This window comes from Panicum virgatum, chromosome 7K, assembly GCF_016808335.1.
Source record: "Panicum virgatum strain AP13 chromosome 7K, P.virgatum_v5, whole genome shotgun sequence".
Lineage (NCBI taxonomy): Eukaryota > Viridiplantae > Streptophyta > Magnoliopsida > Poales > Poaceae > Panicum > Panicum virgatum.
In genome coordinates, this window is record NC_053142.1 from 26,716,283 (window position 1) to 26,732,366 (window position 16,084).

At 40.2% G+C, this 16,084-nt stretch overlaps 1 protein-coding gene and 1 long non-coding RNA gene across 4 annotated transcripts; both read right to left on the minus strand.

Moving 5' to 3' along the window:
* Positions 1 to 1,309: 1,309 nt before the first annotated feature.
* LOC120640679 lies at positions 1,310 to 5,027 on the minus strand. 3 transcript variants are annotated; one of them, XR_005661959.1, is made up of 3 exons: positions 4,843 to 5,027; positions 1,712 to 3,420; positions 1,310 to 1,606 (listed from the first exon to the last, which is right to left on the minus strand). It is a non-coding gene; the product is annotated as an uncharacterized LOC120640679 (long non-coding RNA). The 3 variants fall into 3 exon arrangements; XR_005661960.1 differs by lacking the exon at positions 4,843 to 5,027 and having other exon boundaries at positions 1,712 to 1,754; positions 3,012 to 3,451; XR_005661958.1 differs by lacking the exon at positions 4,843 to 5,027 and having other exon boundaries at positions 1,712 to 3,451.
* Positions 5,028 to 8,547: 3,520 nt separating this feature from the next.
* On the minus strand, positions 8,548 to 15,169 carry LOC120640680 (3-oxoacyl-[acyl-carrier-protein] reductase 4-like). The gene is made up of 11 exons (XM_039916581.1): positions 14,652 to 15,169; positions 11,717 to 11,859; positions 11,369 to 11,422; positions 10,642 to 10,722; positions 10,500 to 10,545; positions 10,318 to 10,412; positions 10,208 to 10,240; positions 9,710 to 9,844; positions 9,533 to 9,626; positions 8,916 to 8,998; positions 8,548 to 8,832 (listed from the first exon to the last, which is right to left on the minus strand). The coding sequence occupies exons 1-11, from the start codon at positions 15,109 to 15,111 to the stop codon at positions 8,800 to 8,802; spliced, it is 1,257 nt and encodes a 418-aa protein (XP_039772515.1). The 5' UTR covers positions 15,112 to 15,169; the 3' UTR covers positions 8,548 to 8,799.
* Between the last annotated feature and the right edge of the window lie 915 nt (positions 15,170 to 16,084).

The following is a 16,084-nucleotide window of genomic DNA, read 5'->3' on the forward strand; positions in this document are numbered from 1 at the left end:
CTAATGTAGAATGGTTAATCGAACTAGAACTTGAAAGCTAAAATCCGAAAATAAGGACTTACTCTTTGTTGCTTTTCGGCAAAAACAAACCTCTCAAGCCAAAAGCCTTGCATGTTTAGTTAGAGGGCTAAGTATATCCCAGTCGGATAAGCCTTGCTGAGTATTAGTATACTCAGCCTTACTTGTGGCTCAACTTTGTTTTCAGGTGATACGTTTGAAGATCAGATAGCTAGCTTGACTTGGCCGTGTACTTTACCTCCTGGTTGGTTGGTGGAGTGGGATACGACTCCGGCCAACGATGACAATGCCGAGTGATGTCATGTACGAGCTTCATCATGACATCTTGTATCATCGTTTAGAACTCGCTTTATTTCCGCTGCAGTTGAACTCTGAACTACTTTCAATTTGAACTTCAAGTACCTTTCTGAGATTTCAAACTTGGTTTGTAATAATTAAGTTAAGACTCTGTAATAGTATTTGTGAAATGTTGTACTGTCTGGACTCACCTTCGTGTGAGTTGCATGTAAGCTTTGGGTTCGATCGACGCTCAGGTGGATTCTTCGGGACTTTACCCAACAGCACTGCCGGATTACTCCGTTTGAAGTGCGTGTTAGCCGGGATTACCTTTAGGGTGATGGTTAGCGCACTTGAGCCGGATTAACTAGGGCGGTTCTGCCACAAGAGGGAGAGGGAGAGGAGAGGATGACATGTGGGGCCACCTACCACGTCAGCGAAAACCACAGTGAAAACTAGCTAGGGGTTATTTGCCAGATTTCAAGAGTTGGGGGGGGGGATGATTCCTGGTTTTGCAGTTAGGGGGGGATCTTCCGAATTTCTTGACAAGTTTAGGAGGGTAAATTTGACTTATTCCCTATTCAGATACATAGTTGAATTGTATTTTTTTAAAAACATATCAGGTGCAAATTAATTTCTCTGTGCAAACTATGAAAACTACAATCTGAGCCACCAGATCAACATCCAAAGGAAGGGGCGCAGAGAAGTGGGAGGGGGAATTTGCAAAAGTGTGATTACCCAATCTAAGAGCGGGTACAGATTATAAAATTACTCATATCTCTTGGATGTTATTCAATGACTTAAATTTGAGTTTTTATAGTTTGCACTGAGAGGTTGATTTACACTTAAGATCTATCTCTTTGTAAGTTGATTGATATTTAGATATATGTCAATCACTTGTTCTTCATGTATTGTGAATCACTTGTTCTTCATGTATTGTGGGTCTTGTCTTTTGTTTCTATTCGATATGGGCCTTATCTTTTGTTCCTGTTGGCTGTGTGGGCCTTGTCTTTCGTGTCTGTTGGCTATGAATCTTATTTACTATTAGCCCAATAGAAATTACATCATTTTTCTATTGTACCTGTGGACAGTGAGACACATTTACATCTGGCCCGATTAAAAAAAATATGTTGTCCCTATGGGCCTTTTGTTTGTTGGATAGATGCGATGTTAGACATCACATCACATCACATCTATCTATTACAGTAAACTCTCAGATACCCCTCAAAAAAAAGTAAACTCTCAGATTCAACTAATTCTTCAGGCTCATCTTGGACATCATCACAACAACCTCGGCGTCCTGATTGCTCATCTAAACAAAAAAAGAAAATGATAGATATATTTAATAAAATTTGTTTTTAGAATAAAGTGAAATATTTAGCTTTGACATATTATACAAAATGTTCAAGTTCTGTACCTTGATGATGGCTCTTGAGCAAAAGCTATGATTGTAGCAGGAGCTACAAAACAAAAAAAAAAGAATGGAGCAAGTTCTCATATGGTGGTGCTGTCTTAACAAAATGTTAGAAAAAATAATAACTTGCCACTAATTAAGAAAAAAATATGCTATATAATTTGACTTACAGCTAAGACAAAGTATGGTATAAATTAACAATAATTTTTTTCTAGAGACTATAATACTAGATATTCACCCTATGCTGGTACTGCCTGACCTTTTGGTTAATGCCATGTAATCTCCTTAGTTCTACAACATTCTACATCATATTACCCTTAATGAAAAAGTAGAAGCTATAACTTTTCAATCAGATGAGATCACAGATTACTTGTGTCAAAAAAGGTACAGTGTATAACTCAAAACAATGACATGGCCACTAATTGTAATAAGGTGGGATCACAGATTACTTAATTCAATTAACTTTAGCTGGGATATATAGAATGCCATGCAAAAACCATAATAGACAGTAAACCACAGAAATACAAACAAAAAACGACCCAGGCAGTGAAGAAAACAAAGTAAATATGGTCAAAATAGCATCAGAAAATTTGGCTTAGCTAAAGTGATTAAAATTTTTCAAACCAAGAAAATTCTTACAGCTATGCTCACTGGTACAAAGAAACACACAGCGATATATATGGGGAAAGAGAACTAATCAAAACAATTAATAAGAGAGAGAAAATAGAGACAGAATAGTACAAAGATAACCAAAAAAAATAATGACACAAATATAGCAGACAACTATGCTACTATGTAGAGAAGAAATGGAGAAAAAGTATGATAGAATTTTTTTGGTAGAGGCTAGCTGATATGCTACAAATCCATACCATCGCACTACTCCAGTCAAATCCCCCTAGGCAAAAAAAAATGTTGAAGAAAAGCACTCTGCAAAAAGGTTTACACCCGCACAACCAACAGATCAACCATTATTTTACATGAGAAAAATATGATTTAATTTTAGAAGTAAAATATAACTAGTCTAGATTGTTAGAATAAGTGTCCATGATAAATTACGTAAAGACAAAAACAATATCAAAGTTTATAACATAGAATAAGTGTCAGAATTAAAGAGTATATCAAAATGTACAATGTAAATTATATAATTATGAACTATAACTAAAAGAACAGATCAATAATTGAATAGGAAAACCCAAGTTATAATTTGACAAATTGTGTAATAAAAATTACTCCAAAATAAACAGAAAAGTTACAACATAAAATAATTGATGAACAGGAAGGGTACATCACATTGCATTCCTACCTTTGCGAATGCAACTAGCAGCGCAGTTTAGTGGGGGGGAAATGCTCCTTGGAAAAAATTAAGAAACACATGAGTGAGAATACAAAATTTCACTCCAAATGAATGGATTTTGTTACATTACCAACATCTCGACTGCTATACAAAAGCTGGTACTTGAAGTCCAGAACATCAAATTTTACGAAGAGCAAAAATAAATGATAACTAGTGTGGAGTGTTAGAATAGTGTCCATGATAGAATCCATAAACACAAAAACCATAAAGCAAGTTGAATTTAATATCATACTTAAAATCTCTCCATTTAGAAAAAGAGGGCATAAAACAACACAGACAAAAAAATCAACTAAAATCAGACTGATGGTGTAACCCACGCATACCTAGATCTGCTCACCTTTAGATCAGCTGGCCAGACCTGAGTTTTCAGCATATACATGAGAACTGAGGTAAAACAAGTAATATAGTAAATATCACCAGAAATTTGCCTTAGCTAGAAAATAAATTGATTAAAATTTTTGAAAACAAACAAATGCTTGCAGTTATAATCAAATCAAATAAGGAAATAGATCGACTCAAATCAAATAGAATGGGCATCCAACAGTATAAACAGTTTAGAATAGAATGGGCAAAAAGCCATACTGAACTCCTGCAGATAACAATATGCATCTCACCCTCTCTAAAAAATTGGTAAACACTTTTATCCGCATTAAGTTATAAAATATAATAACTGTTCAAAATGTATCTCACTCTCTTATCTAAAAAAATATCACTAACTAAATCATGATTTTGTAGCATGGAAGGTAGGAACAATTACAGTGATATTTTTTGGAGCAGAAGAAAGAAACTGGTTCAGACAAAAATATCACTGAATTAAATCATTATTTTGTAGCATGGAAAGGTAGGAACAATTACAGTGACACACACACAAAAACTAATTAGCAACATGACACTTGTGGCTTCACTAATTATTGGGTGACCAAAACTAAAGCATACGGTGCAAAAGCATAAATGGATTAAAGATAAAAGCAACTATTAATTAGCAAAAAGATATGTGTTGTATTATTTGTCGATGCACAATGAATGTGAAACGAGATCACTTGCTGTCAGTAAAAAAATCATTGAGAGTAATCTTTCTTCTTGCCGCACAAGGAAATACAATAGGAAATTTTATTTGCCTAGTAGCATTGATCTAACGACATAACATTCAACTGCTCAGAAATATCCATTTCTACCATGCTCTAACTTTATTATAAAGATTACATGTGTCCAATACCAGATACACCATGAAATTTGATTCAGATGTAGAAAATACTACGAAATTTGCAGTAAAAAGTACCAAAATTGATACAAAACTAACTGATTTTATTTTTGATAACCCTCTCCCTCACACACGCACACAAAAACAACATTTGCCTGGCTCGCAGCTCCTCCGTCCTGCCTAGCTCTCGCCGGCTCGAGTCGCCCACATCAGTGCGCGGCCTGCGGCAGCCTGCTCGCCTGAGCTTGCGCCGCTTGGGTGCATACTTCTCCAGCGCCGAATCTGCGTATGCCTAGTGCACGCAGACATAATCCCCCTTCTAGATAGAGACCTTCCCCCAATTCCGAAACAGAAATATCAAAATCTATCCCAAAAATATCTGAAACCTATACGAAGCAAAAGCACCGTGCGGACCCCCCCCTCCGCCCATCACACACACACACTGTCATGTGCTCCTCCAAATCCCTCTCCTCCATCCATGAAATGGAGTACGAATCAAAAAACAACAGAAATCCCAGAAAAATCTAGGGAAAACCCTAACAAAATTGTAGAGGGCATGCTCGCGGATAAGAAACCTACAGCCAACAGCGCCTCCTCCTCCTCCTCACACTAGTTGGTGTCGCCGATGGGGACTCCGGCGATCTGGCCACTGCCCAGGAACCATCGCCGCCCCCTGCTCTCCTCTCACATGCAAGAGTGGGTGGGGGTCGGGGCTCGTGAAGAGAAGCTGAAAGGGTTTGGTGGGGTGGGGGAAATGATGACCGGGTAGCTCCCCTAGATAATTAATGCGGTTTTCGTTGTGGGCCCAAAAACAAAATAAACAAATATGATCGACATCCGTTACAGATCGGACGAACCACGTCGTTGATTGACGAGTAACCAAATTTCAATCGGCTGACGACGAGTAAATCTGTTACACTTATATGTTTTTTAAAAATATAATATTTGAGATTGGTTTGCACTTGATACGTGCACTTCCAATCTTAGGTTTGGGGGGAGCGATTGGCGGCGCGAGACGGACGACGCCTAGATACGGCGAGGGAGGGTGGCGTCTACCACGCAAGCCGCGAGGCAGCGAGGGAGAAAGGCACCCAGCAAGCCGCAACCGGCGCAGGACACGCGCATCTTCCTTCACCGCACCGACCACACTGCAATTTGCAAGCACCAAGGTAATTCACTAATTTCGGTAACTTGTAACTTGTTTTTGATCGGCCCCTGCCCTAGCTAGGTCGGTTGTTCCTTTTTTGCATCTGTTGTGGAGATTTGTTTATGGTTACTGTTTGCTCTGTTTGTAGTTCAAGCGTGGACGGTAGCAACGCTCTGATTTTGCCCTGCGAGAGTAGGTTCAAGGGAAAGCCAAGGTACTGCAAATTTAATATAGAACCTAATTATCGGGTTTCATTTGAACCTATTGTTAGCTCTGTGGCCAGCATTTCTGACGGGAAAAGTCCTTTTTTGTCATCCTGAATAATAGATCGAGTCCATGTTTTCACCCTAGACTTGAAAACCGGCTATTTGGGCTACTTGAACTTGCGATACCGGATATATAACCTCCATGGCTGGTTTATATCATTGTTTTTTCTTTTTTTCTTTTATATTTATTTTCGATGAATATTTAAAAATTATAGTAAATCAAGAAAAATTATAAAATGAAAAATCTAATTTTATTGGACTCCAAATGATTACATCTATACAGTGAACATATGACATGATAAGATATGATATAATTTAGTAAAAATATTTTTTTATTTTAGATATATATTTTTCTGTAATTACTACATATCTACATTTTTTGTGGTCCAATTATGATGAAATTTTTATGATGGGCTAATCATTATATGATTGAGGTGTAGTAAAAATTTCATATTCATTGGGTCATGTATACTTGAGCAACTTAAGAGTCTGATATAGCTTGGAATTGAACTCCTGAATCTATATGTCAGGCATACATCTATACCTATTTCTAAAGCGAGTAAAGTTTTCACCTAAATTTTTAGTTTGATCCATCTTGTATCATTGACATATGAGTCTTAGTCTATCCCTTATACGAGTCAGGACAAGCCCGCCGTCCACGACTCGATCACGTAGATCCCCATAAAATTAACGCATGGGGCAATTATACGTGTCTGATACTTATACCAACTTTGTTCGTAGCAACACACGAGCATAATAGTCTATTTATATATATATATATATATTTGAAATACTAGTAGGAGCATTGCCTTGTCATTTAAGAAAGGAGAAGCGATAGTAGTGTCTTACAGGTGATGATATAATAGTTTCAAACATATTTGGAATTGCTTGGCAAATGCTTCTTTAATGTTGTTTTTCTTTTGGCAAAGCCAAATACATCAACGATGCATCAATTTAGCAAGTCAGCATTGAATTAGACTTTTTTTTTAAGTTGTTTGGATCAGTACGCACCTATATCTCCCAAGTTTTGTATGCAGGGTCAAAAAGAGAAATTTAGTCCACTACTTGTGAAACGTTTAATTATTCGGATGTATCAGCAGAATTTTTGGATTAATTTGGTTAATCAGCCTAACCAAGATCAATGTATCTGCTCTGCTCCCGATAGAGTTCCACCGCAGTGATCGGATCGGATGGCTCTGGGAAGATCTATCTGGGCATGGGCTCTCCGGTTTCTGCCGGCCCAGAAACCCCAATTAACAGCGTGCGCGCCGCCGCGCTTCGTCCACTGACGTCAGCACCGCGTCCACCCCCTCGTCGCAACTCGCGACACCCGCTGCGCGCCAGCAGCAGTGAAAATTCGAGATCCGAAATTGTTGTGTCATGTTTGGACATCAGCTTTATATATATTCTAATAATTAGCAAAGGTGGCCGTGCGTTGCTACAACATTTTTATTATAATTACATCATACTCATATAATTTCGTGGATCTTGTAATTAACTAGCAGAGACGCACATGCGGCACGCACGTATTTTTTTTAAAAAAATTAGAGTAATCTTATAAATAAGAATTTGAAAACAATGTATTCAAGCAAAATGCCTATAATAATTGGGGGCAAAATAGAGACAATACCAGTAATAAATGGCATTGGTTCAATTTACATGCCATAAATAAATTGATATTCAGACATACCAAGCACATGCTTTGGTACTGCATCTAATAAAATGGTCCTACATATCAGAATGGTGACAGCAAAACTACTCTATTTGGAAGCTTGAAGAAACCATCTCCAAATGATACTATCTGACTCAATTTTATTTAACAAAAGCAAAATCTTGAGGACCACAAAGAAAAGAAAAGCTGTCATGAAGTGGAGGTACCTGACTTACAACCACACGGTTTGAATACCCAAGTTAAACCTTCTTGGATACATCCATGCATGTCGACTTGCGGAGTCAGTCGATGCCAAACATGACAGCAGACGGCTGGAACCATAACCAAATATATTTTCTTTAATGATACTTATATTTTATAACATAAATGTTGATACTGTTTTGTATAAATTTAGGTAAACTTAAAATTATTTCACTCCTTGAAAGCTAGAGTTGTATTTTTTTTGGATGGAGGGAGCGGTACTACCGCGGGCTCTGGCCTAACCTGCTGCTGCTTGTCACTTGTGTGAAGCTGTGGTGGCAGCAGTGGACAAGCCTTTCTGCTTGTTGTGGTATTAAGGGGCTGTTTGTTTTTTGAGATTAAAGTTTAGCCCCTATCATATCAAAGAGAATTTTTCTATTTAAGAGTATTAAATAAAATATGTTTATAATTTTTTTTGACAGATGAGTGCTAATTCGTGAGACGAATCTAATGAGCCTAATTAATTCATGATTTGCTACAGTAATACTACAGTAACCATATATCTCATTAGATTCGTCTTATAGTTTAGCTCTGAAGTTTTGCAATTATTTTTATAATTAAATTTTATTTAATACTTTAAAATAGTGAGATTCTTTTTTATGTGATGACATGGTCTGAAGTTTAGTCGCCGGAACCAAACAACCCCTAAATGGACTTTAGAACTAAAAGTAGCAATTTGTTTCTGCAACCTATCTAAGCCTAGACCTAACATTACTCTTTGTACTTGTAGCAGCTAGATGTTCAAGACTTTCCACTACAAAGGATTTGACATCCTAAAGTGTCCAGAATGCGCCGCGAGATGCCGGTTGATTAGCACAGATTCAGGCTTATAGATTGCGAAAGGTTGTCAAAAAGTAACCACCAATGTTGTCTCCGTCGACGTAGGAGGACGACAGCTGAGGATAAAGAATAACAATGGTCATGCATAAACAGAAACAGAGATCTACCAGCGAGGATCAAATTCAAAAGGCCTTGACAAATTGGCACACATCATGAGTCATGACACCAAAGACATATATTTCAACTTCAACACGCCGATTTATAATCCAAAATACATCATGAGTCATGACACATTGGTGGGTACTACAAAACACGAGAGTACTACAAAACAAGAGACAGCCCTAAAATTTGTAGTCCAAAAATCGCCTCATGCACAGGAGCGTACAACACCATTATAGACTAAGTCGAAGTCTATCAAGCTCACTCATACCTCACATTACCATCCCTCCGTCAATGGTAAGCACCTGCGTGTAACAAGGGTTAATTGAAATGCTATGAAATAACACTCTGAAAAATTAAGGGCAAATGTAGTCATTGTGTCATGCACCTGTCCGGTGATATAGTTGGCCGCAGGATTAAGGGCCAAGAACTCGACTAACCCTGCAACTTCCTCTGGTTCGCCTAGTCTCCCTGGAAGTCGTATGATAACATGCAGAGTTAGTGGTGAGAGCTGCCATTTCAATGCTGAGGACAAACGAGAAGCACGAAATATTCCAATATGATGTACTTTCATATTCTACCAAAACTAATGCATTATGGTTATATAAATCCAGCATGTTCCCCTCTGCATCAATGAATAACTGTACAAGAATATGTTTGGGTTTCATAAAAGATGAAGTAAACACGGCTTTTGGTTTATTGTTTTCCTTTCTAGTTTCTGGAAATTATTACTCTGCTCTTGCAGTCTATTCTAATATCAAAGGCAGTTTAAATTGTAGCCATCCCATGCCCCTATCTGTAATAATAAATACTAGAATGATCTTCCTCTTACAATCGTTAAGTGGTGCATCACTAACGAATACCAGCAAGTAATTTTCATTTGGGGCATCACTAAAGAACCATAAGACAAAACAAGTTAATAATGCTACTTGTACAATGGTGCAGCTTAAGAAGCTAATACAAAGGAACAGTTCACAGGATCGGCGTAAGATGCATACAACTTACCTAATGGAATGGTTGTCACAAGTTTCTTCATAAGATCTTCCCCAAGTTCGGCAGTCATATCAGATGCAATGTACCCTGGTGCAACAGCATTAACCTGCATGTATATTAAGAAGACTTTCAGAAATGCAGACTATCTAATGTTACATGTGAGCTAATAATGAAAGATAAAAATCATACGATGATATTTCTGCTTGCATATTCCCTGGCAACTGTTTTTGTGAAGCCGATAACCCCAGCCTTGGCTGCACTATAATTAGCTTGGCCAACATTGCCAGTAACACCGACGACTGATGCTATGTTGATAATTATTCCCTGCATTTTGCAACAAAAATACACACATTACGAACCATGAAAAAAAAGCAAACAGGACAAATTTTGACAGCAACTTCTTGAAGGTCAGAGACCCAAAGAGTACAAGACAAATACAAATAATAGTGGTAACAAACTATCAGTCCATGACCTTCCATGTGTATTTGCCTACCTACTGAGGCACAACACAATAAGAATGCATTACAAATGTGCGCTATGGATTAATATTAGCTCTTTTGCTTCATACCACTTTCAGTTATACAATATTTCACAACTAGAAAGTAAGAAAACCATGCAACAAGGCACTCATTTTGTTGTGCTTCTGCAAGTAAATTAAGTGCAATATGAAGAGCTGAGAAGCATTACCTTTTTCTTCTTCATCATTACTTTAGTAACAGCCTGCAAAGAATATGCTTCTGTAAGACACATCTAACAATTCAGGTAATTTCAAAAATAAAGAAAGGTTACGAACTCACCTGTGTGCACAGGAAGACAGCGGTAAGGTTCAGATCAATTACATCTTGCCACTGAGATTTCTTCATCCTCATCAATAATGTGTCTCGTGTAATCCCTAATAAAAAAAATACAGTTTTATTTGACAAAACAAATCAACTGAAAATGGTAGCAGGCAACGTGCAATTTGCCATGGGGAACATACCTGCATTGTTTACCAACACATCTATTGTTCCCCATTTATCCAGAGCCTAATTGATTTAGAGACTAATCATAATCATGTTCAAATAAACATTGATGTAACAGTGAAAAGGAATATTTTCATTCTCTATAGAAACTACACTTACTGCTTTCATCATAGAATCTACATCAGCTTCTTTCGAAACATCTCCTCCAAATGTGATGGCCTCACCACCAGCCGCTTCAATCTGGAAAACAAGCACTGTAAGCATCTGAATGAATGCATGTTCAAGTGGGAAAGGAGAATGTAGGTCTCTAGTCTATACATATTTGTAGGCAGAAAACTATAGCCGGATTTAAATAGATAGTTAAATAATAATTTTTCCTGATTAGTCGAAAAGTGGTGAATTTGAATCAACCAAATTCAAGAAACACCATTCTATTTCGTTATAGTTCTCGCACTGCTGTTACTATATACTAATCTCTATATTTGCCATTATAATAATTAGAACCATGAAACATAATTCAAGGTGATTCTTTAATTGTTCTGTAGTTGCAAAGTCTTAAAAATGGCAGTGAGAATTCAGAATAATGACACTATCGCTTCCCCAGATAAATAAATAAAAAATGATAATAGTTCAATGTTTTCCTTTGTAAGGCCAAACATAAATAAAGAATTCGGATTGCGATGACAACTTTGCAATGTTGAGAATCAAGGAGAGGGATAGAAATAATGATGTTCTGAAAGGAACAAGTCTGATCACTTGTAGTGAAATAAAAAGCAATAAATCAAAAACTGTTAAAGATTGTCTTTGTGTTAGCCCTCTAACAGAAACAGACAAACAAATAATTGCCAAGTTGCCAACAAAGTAATTTGTTAATCAACATGCTCACCTCTTTGGCGACATCTTCAGCCTCTTTTGATGACCGGGCATAGTTCACCAGAACCTAAAATGTCAAGCCAGATTCAAGACCCTAAGGTTAGTGCTAACTTGCCATTCCATGGGAAAGAAGATATTTGCATTTGTAAGCAGGTGAGTACAATCATACATATACGGTCACATGTCTATTCATACAATAGGAGTAAAAAATAAATTAAACAGCACACAACCACATATGTATTGTGTACAGATACTTGCTACAAGAGTCACATTGATTGTTGAGTAAGTTGCTGACCCTCTCTGCATTTATAAAACATTTTCCCAATGTACAACGATTCTTTTAAACAGCCAAGTAGCTAACCTTGCACCCAGCTTTTCCAAGGGCTAAAGCAATGGCCTTTCCAATCCCTCTGGAGGCACCTGTAACAATAACAACCGGTGCTTGCAGCTTGGTAGCATCTTTTGCAACAGCTTGTTGAACAGCTGCAACATGGGTTCGCACTCCTGCAGATAGAAGTTTGGTCAGTACTGAATGCAAATATGTTGTTTCCACTAGAGAAGTTTTAAAAGATACTAAATTCTTTCTGATTATTTCTGAAATAAATGCATCAACTATGCATACAAAAAATTCATGAACTTGTGAGGAAAAAAGAGTTGAGACCTTCATCTCTAGCTACTTGAACGAAAGTACAAGCTTATATAAGTTAAATCCATTGGAAAGAAAAATGTTTTGATTTCGAACTAAGGCATGCCTACAACTTATCTCAAGATACCATTTTATTGTTTAGTTCGACTGGATCTAGTTTTCTTCAGTTGTTCGTCATTACCATAATGATCAGTAAGTAGAATCAGCGCGTTCAACATGATATGCCATTACAGCATAGTGAAATATATTGACTTATATTTAGGGGTGGGCATAATTAACCGAACCCCAAGAACCGAACTGAACTAACCAAGCCCGAACCCAAACTAACCGAAACCGAATTTTTCGGTCTCTAATTCGGTCTTAAGATATAACTAACAAAATTTAGTTCGGTTAATTCGGTCTTGAGCCTCGATTAACGGAATCACCCGAAATAACCGAAATGCACAAAGAAGCCTAGTAAAACATTCAGTCCAGGCCCAACAGCCCTTTCCAACCTAGGTATATAACAAACATTTCCTACCCCACCAACCCACCCCCAGCTAGGCAGCCACCGCCCACCAGCCGCACGCTCACACAAAGCATCCAAAATTTGTTAGCCTGCACCTGGCCAATAGCGTCCAGCTCAAGCGCCGCAGCGGCAAACACTTGCTCCCACCAGGCAATCAAGGTCTGCCGTATCTTCCACACACGGTGGACCTCAACTCCTCCCACAGTGACAGGCAGCGTCTACGGCTTGCGCTTTCTTGCCCACAACGCGGCCTGCAATACTTCCCCACTCTCTTGCCGCCAGAGCTCGAAGATGAGGTCCTCGTGCCCCATCGGAGCGCTGGATCTGCGGCGGGGCGGCTTGGCAGGTGTTAGCTTCTGCTGACAGCATAAGGTGGTGCCCTTTGCGGCAGACACGGAGATTGTGCTCCACCATGATAAGGATCCATTGTGAACACAGAAACGTTGTGCTGGATTTTTCTTCTTCTTGCTGTTATTTTTTGATCGGTCAGTTCGGTCTAGACCGACACCGAACCTGACCGAAACCGAATAGATCGGTCTTAACAATTTTGAAACAAGTTTCGGTTCTCATTTTTTACTAACCGAATTCCTCAAATAACCGAGAGACCGAACCGCCGAACGCTCACCCCTGCTTATATTCTGCGCTCATTTTTCACATCCAATATGCTGCAATTCCATTTGCCAAAAATATTTCCAACCCTTCATCCAATTAAGGACCATGTATTTAAAACTGTTCTCAGCATTAGTTTCTTTTCACAACCGAACTGGTAGGGATATGCTAAAAACATATTCATATATTCAGCTTTCTAGAATGAAAAAAAAACTGCTAATGGTTCGTTTCCCTATGTGGAGTTGTTAAATTTAGATGTATATCTTACTGTCTAGCTTGGTTCAACCTTACAGTCTCGAGTTTCCTATTGAAAAATTTATTGTAAGATACTAACTTCATGAGCCTTAAGTTCTAGAGTTTTGGATGTTAGATAAGTCTCACAATAGTGCGTCCCTGTATTTATCTATACTACTAGATAGTGCTACGTATAGCCCCCCGGGGTGATCTTGACCATCGATGGGATCACACGGAGGTTTTTCTAGCCTGATGTGGCTGCTTAGGTGTCTATTAAGTGTATAGGAGTATATTCCGTAGAATATGCTGCAGGTGGAGTCTATATATATGTAAACTGCCCTTTGGGCTTAATTGGGTTGAGAGAAATATTTCATTGTTGGGCCAACATTGGATTCATCACATTGCTTCTGCCAAGTGGCATAAGATACAGATTTCATTGATGTGTTAGATAAGCATACTCCTATCAGCCCCAAAATGTGAACTACTTCCAACCACAACTAATACTACTAATGACACCTACAATTCAGATAGATGCTGCTTATAGTCATAATCAGACATCTCAGTTTTCCTAGTCACCACTACGAATATGTCTGCAGCAACCAGCAAACTTTGCTGTCATCACTATCAAGTATCAAGTAAGGCCACCCATCCCAATCCCTGCATGTGACTGTCCCAATCCCAGGTGGTGATGAGATTATGGCAATTCACTCAAGCCAGGTGGTGACGAGACTATTGCAATTCACTGCAGGTATGACGGGCAAGGAAAATGGTGTAGATTAACCCAGGCATTATGATGAGGAGCGACTCACTGCAATAGACGAGCTCGGTCAGCCTGAGCAACAGAGATGAGGAGGCAACGAAGGTGGAAAAGCTGCTGAGGCACTATCTTGCGCACTCAGACTAATTGTAATAAAAGGATGTCAAAACATACTACCTACAGAAATGGAAACAAGAAATTCCACTTCCAACCTGACAAATTCCAATTCGACCATAATGGCCCAGTTCCTAACTGCTAACTCAAGCCATGGATGCATGCAGCCAACCGAAAAGGAACCTAAAACCGAGCTTGCTGATCCACATATTATGCAAAAATCTCAATCAGCAAACGCGGCATCCTAGGGGGGCACGACCTGCGAAGCAAGCAACCATCCGGCCGCACAAATCTTCCGAACGCGCCACTATGCTACCGCAGACGAGCTGGATCTCGGAACTCCAGCACAGCACGAGGACAACGAACCTTTGACCACCCCAGTAACCCACAGAGATCAGATCGGGAGCACGGAATAAGGGGGTCCTCACCGGAGAGCCCGCGGCCGGGCCGCAGCGCGGGCGAGGAGCGGGCGGCGCCTCCGCCGAACGCGACGAACCCGCGGCGGGTGGCCGCCCCGGCGCGCGCGGCGGCCGGGGAGGAGACTGCTGCTGCTGCTTTGGCGGCGGTGGCCATGAGGGAGCGGCGGGACGCGGAGCAGGCGAGGAGGCGGGAAGCCAGAGCCCAGAGGAAGCAGCGCGGTTTGGAGATTGGGGCGGAGTATTTGAAGCCGCGACGGAGCACGGGGCGCGGGAGCGGAGGATTTCTATGGGTGGGAGGGGCTTTGGAAGCTCGGCGATGGCGATGCGGTGGCCGCTGGGCGGAGCGCACGAGGCGAGAGGAAGAGGGCGGAGACGGGATGGCGGGCGGCGGGCGGGGTCCGAACCCGTGGGGCGCGGCTCTGCTATTGATTGTTCGGTTCGGCGATGGGTCTGACCTGTACTGGATCATGGGTGCGTGGTCGTCTTCTCTCTCGCTCTCTAGGGGAGGCAGCTCCAGTGCTACGGTCGAATTCAACTAGCCGAGGTTGTTGATGACTTGGCCGCATTCGAAGGCTGCACGCTTTCAAAGGACCCACAACAACAATAATAATAAAGTAAGTCGCAAAAAAACAATAATAATAAAGTATACAAAGAAACACAACGCTCGCATATTATCCCCTACTTTTTAACTCCCTAGTATCCGCTTTCATGGCTGACGGTTCCAACCGCTCGATTCGATTTTAGTTTCGGACACCACAAGTCAAATCTTACTATATGTTTTAGAGCAGTCGCAATGTGCATCCGACACAAGTGGTAGGAAGATGGGACCAGCAGCAGGTGGTAGCAGTGATCCAAACATGCACACAATATATACCCGGTTTAAGTTAGGCCCCGCAATAAAAAAAATCATCAATCCAAGCTCATGTGAGAGCAGACTTCTCAGCAATGTGCGTGGTGCGAAATCATAACGGAAACAGAAGTGGTCGATATTCTCACTCTTTATATTCAATGTCCCATCAATAACGGTTACAGAGGTATTTATAGGCAGCGGTTCACCTCCTACGTGTAATTACAATACAGACTCCTTACAACGGTAATATTCTGAGAATATTCCTGGGCCCTAGGGTAATTCCCCATTACAATCATGGGTGGATTACAGCTTATGTTGGGTCCATCGGCCCCTCGGGCGGCATATTTGGAGATCAAGACGAGGATCCCATCATATTCGTGTCCTCACCTCGCCGGTGACTTGGACCGCGCCCAAGTCTCCCTTGTTGTCTTCCCCAGGTCTTTGCTCAGTTGACCGAAGACCTTCGCTGTCCTCCGGGTGTCGCCTTCGTCTTCGGACGTCCTTCGATGGTCAGGTCGAAGGCCTTTGCTGTCTTCTAGGTGTCGCCTTCATCTTCGGATGTCCTTCGGTAGTCAGGCCGAAGGCCTTTGCT